The 6,239-nt window shown below is 34.6% G+C and overlaps 1 protein-coding gene across 2 annotated transcripts; it reads left to right on the plus strand.

Annotated features, from left to right (window-relative positions):
* The first annotated feature begins 1,312 nt into the window (after positions 1-1,312).
* LOC100745716 (putative fatty acyl-CoA reductase CG5065) lies at positions 1,313-3,902 on the plus strand. 2 transcript variants are annotated; one of them, XM_012385982.3, is made up of 7 exons: positions 1,313-1,629; positions 1,721-2,037; positions 2,137-2,384; positions 2,622-2,805; positions 3,084-3,269; positions 3,363-3,617; positions 3,690-3,902. In XM_012385982.3, the coding sequence occupies exons 1-7, from the start codon at positions 1,384-1,386 to the stop codon at positions 3,766-3,768; spliced, it is 1,515 nt and encodes a 504-aa protein (XP_012241405.1). In that variant the 5' UTR covers positions 1,313-1,383; the 3' UTR covers positions 3,769-3,902. The 2 variants fall into 2 exon arrangements, with proteins under 2 accessions (XP_012241405.1, XP_033176813.1); XM_033320922.1 differs by having other exon boundaries at positions 1,475-1,513.
* The last annotated feature ends 2,337 nt before the right edge of the window (positions 3,903-6,239 follow it).

A 6,239-nucleotide genomic window follows, 5' to 3' on the forward strand; every position in this document is an offset into this window, starting at 1 on the left:
GGAAGAGATTAGCAGATGCGCAAGAAGGTATAGAGAAAGAATAACAACGCACTCGAACCGGCTGGCAGCGGAAACGATCAACCCATGAAGCATAGAAAGAAGACTAAACAGGAAACACCCAACAGATCTCACAAAGGATATAACCTAACAAACACGAAGATGGTACCCCACTGGGGGTAGCCATCCACATGATAATCAATCAGTCAAAAAATTCTAACAAATGTCCAAATCGAACAAATTGTGAATGTAAACAACCAAACAAAAAAAAAAAAAAATACAATCGGATTGAATGACGAAAATTGCTTTTACGAAAATTACGGCTATGATTAGAATCTAGATTATAATGTTAGGAGATTTTCCCAAAGTTCCAAAGGAAATGACTCGGTGTCCTTTCATCTCCGACATATATATGTGTACAGTATTTAACGTATCAAATTTCTATAAAAGAGCAATTTCTGAAATAGAAGGCTTGGTATTGTAAAGATCACGCAGAAAACAAATTACAAAACTAGAAGACGTAGAACGTAATGCAATATAATATGCACAATCATGATAATATAAAATATAGCACATTCTTGAAGTTAAACTAAGATGAAAATGGAGAATAAGATAATTGCGCTTTGTTTTCACTTGTTTTCACACGAACGATAGATGGACAACAGCTTACCTCGTGCAAATCGTAAAGAAGAAGACTATGACGTTCCGAGATGCAAACTATCCGGCGCGACGTTTTCTAAGAAAAATCATCAATTATAGATTAAACCCGTTTACTCATAGAAATCTATAACGGCACATAAATAAATAATGAATGCGAAGCACATATAAAATATGTTTATACAGATTTCAAGTACGCACGCGTTCACGAATGGTGACAGAAAAATCACATGCGCAACAAGCATTCTTCAGGTGCTACTAAATATGATCGAATACTGTTTTGCATAAACCACAAACATTTTCCACACAAATCACTGACCACTACATATTACAATATTCACATACATACACCTAAAATAAAAAATGAAAAAGGCAAAGGAAACTACATAAATATTGTTTCAACTATTACCCGAAGGATTAAAAAAGGTATTGTTTCATGGAGTAATAGATAATAATGCAAATTAATACCTCTTTTTTGGTGAAAATCTACCAAAATTATTCAATTATTATCGTTATTTAATTGTTTCATTCTGCAAAACGAAACCATAATTATTGAATTATGTTTCTCTTTGCAAAGATTATCCGTAGACTTCTTTAAAAAGTAATCCATAAAAAGATATCAACTATAACCAATTTTCTATATCATTTAAAGCATTTTTCCACTTACTAATTGTTGGGAATGTTAATCTATGGCAAATATAGGGACTTCAAGTGTGAAGATCCTGAAACATGGATACAGTCAATAAAGAAACAAATGAAAATGGAATCAATAAAGGACTGAATAAGACGAGTTCTCTCGAGGAATTCTACGCCGGTTGTGGGATCCTTGTGACTGGAGCAACCGGTTTCGTTGGGAAAGGTCTCCTGGAAAAACTTATCCGCATATGTCCACGCATCGCTGTCATTTTTATATTAATTCGTCCTAAAACTAACGAAACGATAGAACAACGATTTAAGAAGCTCATAGATGATCCCGTTCGTAAATATATTCTTGTTCCTTTCAATGTTTAAGGCAGTCAGGAGCCAAATTGATTAACTTTCTTTCCTGGTAATTTTTCGTCTTCAGATTTACGATGACATCAAAGGAAAACACCCCTCAGCTCTCGGCAGAGTTTATCCCATGAAAGGTGACGCGAGTCTGCCGGACTTAGGTCTTTCGCGAGAAGATAGAAATCTGTTGTTAGAGAAAGTAAACATAGTGTTTCACGCCGCGGCCACTGTGAGATTCAACGAACCGTTACACGTGGCTATTAATGTGAATACGAAAGGTACTGCTCGTGTTATCGAACTTTGGAACGAACTGAGGCATCCAATTAGCTTCGTCCACGTCAGTACAGCTTATAGTAATGTGAATCTAAGTGAGATTGGGGAAAAAGTTTATACGTAAGAATAAGTTATACGCAAACGTTGTTCCATGGTTTAAGAATATTATATTTGTAATTATAACGTGAAGAATATGTGCACTTATTACTGACTTTGCAGCACGAGCTTGAGTCCTTCAGAGGTAATCGATATCTGTGACAAATTAGACAAAACGTCCATTAATCTAATAGAAAATGGGATTTTAAAAACATATCCAAACACGTACACATTCAGTAAGAATTTAGCAGAGCAGATTGTAGCAAGCAAGTGTAAAGATCTGCCAGTTGCGATAGTGCGGCCAAGCGTAATTGGTGCCTCTTTGGAAGAACCATGTCCTGGTTGGATACAGAATATTTCTGCAGTTACAGGTATTTACATAAATCTTTTTCAGTGATAATTGTTCAGTACTCCTTACATTTCACATAAGTAGAATTAATTGGTTAGTTTGTTAGAGGCTAAATGAGAGGCTTACCACTAGATCATCATTATTATAGTTCAAATTTGTTGTTGCTCACAATACCGAGAATTCTTACCAATCTATTTAACGGTACATTTCTGCTAATACAAAATCGCGAATAATTTCTAAACCAATTTAATATTACCAGGTACCTTTCTGCTAGTCGGCAGAGGATGTGTAACGGCGGTACGGGGTAGGAGAGATACAAGATTGGATGTGGTGCCTGTCGATTTCGTAGTCGACACGATAATATGTATTGCATGGCATGTCACGCTGCATCGTGATCACGAAGTTAAAGTATACAACTGCACGAGTAACGCATACCCTTTTAAGTAATATTTATTGCGAATTTTTTACGAACTAATGTAATTCGATTGTTAGAGTATTCCAAAAGTTTCAGTTTATTTAAATAACGTGGACAATGAAAGCGCAAACAAATGAAGAGCACAAAAGTCCACTTTTGCTCCCAATAGTTCAATTTAGAAAAATAGTAATATAAATAATATTTATTGAAATTGCATAATAGTTCCTGAGATACTCGGATAATAATAAACTTTACTTTGCGCGTAATTCCATTAATTGTAATAATGTAAATGTTCCAATTTACAAGGTTTGGTGCGATGATAGACGCTATGGTAAAATATAGCATAGAAACCCCACTAAACGATACGCTATGGTACCCACGTTGTTCAGTCGTAGCTAATAGATATATTTACAACGTTCTGAGTGTAATTCCGCGTGTTTTTCTTGCGTTCGGCATGGATATATTTTTAAGACTTCGAGGTAGTAAACCAATGTGAGTATTCTATCGACCCTTGAATAACGAGAAAAATCTTTCTGGAATAATCATTGTTTTCATCTATAATAATAATTTAAAATGTTATTTCAGAGTGATGAAACTTCTCAGAAATGGCAATAAGCTTGCCGCATCGTTTGCATTTTTCACCATGCACGAATGGAACTTCCAAAGGGATAACTGTTCCGACTTGGCGAGGAAGGTGAAAATGTTGAACGACAGCGATATGGTGAAACTGGATTTACGGGGTGTGGATTTGGAGAAGTATGTTGCAATGTACCAGGTGGGGATTAAGAAATTTATTTTGAAACAAGACTTTAAGTCAACAGCCCGACAACGGCTATCAAGGTGGATATAAAAGTATCTTCGTGTAAAAAAATTAGGAATTAATATAAATACATATATTTTCGTTGATTTCAGGTTGTACTGGATACGTCAGATCACCAAAATGTCCGGTATAACGATCTTACTATGGATAATATACTGTGTCGTGTACTGACTATTTGAACGTAATTTCTTCTGTTTAAACCTATGGAATATAAATACAATTTTATGAACAAGGGATTCATCATCCTTTTCATTTTGTCTCTTCACTCGTCTCCTTGCTAAATAAATCCATTTATGACATTGCTTGTTTTTTCTATAATATTTTAATAAGAATGCAGTTATTTATACGCATATGATTTCAGAACTGTAAGCAATTCATCTGCTCACTGAATATGAACATTTTTGCATTATAAGAACAACATTATAATGTCAAAATCCTCTATCATCCTCCACCAAACAAAAGTTGCGAGACAGTTATTCGTTGACAATAATATACAATAATAATTTATCATTGAAAAGTCTACTGAGCAATAAACAATGATGATAGAAAATAAATATATTTTAAAATAAGATAGTTCTAAAGTAAAACTTTTTTAAGAATGCTTCATTTGCTCTAAAGGCTCACTTTGGTTCTCAAGTTGTTTGCTCATGTTTGCTCGTAGTTGCTTGACCAGTCGGCGTTAAAATATATGATATATTCAACGAAATAGAAACTAGATGTGACATTCATGCTGGATAAAATATTATTTCACATAATAAGTAGTAGATAGTTTTTTATTTAAGTTAAATTTAAATATCATATTGGTTTTCATTTCATGTGTATGTATGTGAATATCGCAATGTACAGTGATCAATGGTTTGTACGGAAATTGTATGTTGTTCATATAAGAATTGCCACGTTTATTAAGGGGGGGGGGTAAGGTTAATTCGTACAAAAAAAGGCATGTCTTTGTGAATATTTTCTGACGATACAGTTAAAATTTATTTTCTAAAACCAACAGTTCATTAAAGTATGACATTCGAACAATATTGTATAAAATTTTCACGGCGAAATATTAAAAAATACGGCAATGGCAGCAATTATTCGGACGTGTCTCAGAAAAAAGTATAATTGCGGTGCCCCTCAGAGCTTGGTGCTGGATCATCAGAAATCAAAAAGTTAAAGTTCATTTGTTAGGTAACAGTTTTGCCCAGGTAACGCTGTATTGATTTTTTCGAAATTTCAATTTTTCACTTTTTTGGAACACTTTGAAGGGAAAAACGCGATTTTGTGCGAAAATTTTCGGCTAATTTGTCATTTTAAAATAAAAATAATTAACGAATTTGAAAAAACTCTATAGCGTTACCTCGCAAATTATGTAGAGAAGTAGTTTTCAAAATTTTAAAAGCATTGGTGTAGTAGTTTTGAAGTAATTGGGGGCGCCGACTTTGAAAACGTGAGTTGTGGGGAAAATGCTTTAAAGTTTTGAACACTAAATAATCTGGTATAAAACGTTCATAAGCGAATTTTATCGGTTTACCTCTTCACTAGCGTAGCAATTGTTGAAAACACTAATAAAAAATCAATTATCCTATAATATTTTTCATGATCTTTCGTAATTTGATCTCCAACAGTCACTTTAATTTTTTCAGCTGACGCGCTATTTGTTGAAGTGCCTTCGTATTTACGTTTATGCGGAGGTACAATTTTTCTAGGTCGATATAATCTCGAACCAGTTGATTGTCTATCAGATCTAGTAACTTTTTTAGGCACTTTAGTAATAATTTAACACAAAACTTAATGAAAATGGAATATTTACTTCTACACTAAATCTTTTACTCTACACTGACAAAATATACAGTACAGGTATAAAGAGATTTGCACTTAAGTCGTTAAGTACTATAAATAGATCTGGGGGTAAGATTAGGTATTATATAGAGAAAAAAATGTCTGCGAAGTAACAATAGCACGCTCGGGTGGAGTAGGTAATATCATCCGACATGTATAAAAATACTCGTAACTTCGTCAATTATGCTCCAATCGACTTGAAATTTTGACACAATATTCTTAAGATGCTATGCATTCAATTAAAGAAATAAAAAAAATGCAAAAAAAATTTTTTAACCTTACCCCCCCCCCTTAACAGCTCATAAATTCGTAATGCATATGCGGTTTTTATGTGAATATGGCTATTTTTATTACGATTTATCTGGGAACAGTCCGGCCACCACAGTGCGTTTGCGAATTTCCTACGCTGCGTAAACTTGTAAACAAATTTCTTACGTCGTGTAACCCTCTACCTAGCCCAGGCAACACACCGCGGGCAATATGGCAACCAGATGTCTTCGGATACTCACTGCGTACCCTCACTAGTCTCGAGTATCTTCCATAAATCTCAGGAATTTCCTAGTAGAGGTCTTTCAAACCAAACAAACGTCTGTTTCCGAAGAATTTCTAAAGACTATTGTCTACCACGGCTTGACAAGGGAAAGTTAGTTTTTCTCACGTATGCTGCAACTTTCCTCCCACTAACCACTTTCTCTCGAGGGCGGTTAAGACCCTTTGTTTAACCAATTAACAACGAAGACTATTTCCCTCACTCTCTTAGCCAAAATCCTCACCAACAAATCCGATGGTCCCGTGCGCTAGACACACCCATCCTT

The sequence above is a fragment of the Bombus impatiens genome, unplaced genomic scaffold (genome assembly GCF_000188095.3).
Source record: "Bombus impatiens unplaced genomic scaffold, BIMP_2.2 scf_0025, whole genome shotgun sequence".
Taxonomy (NCBI): domain Eukaryota; kingdom Metazoa; phylum Arthropoda; class Insecta; order Hymenoptera; family Apidae; genus Bombus; species Bombus impatiens.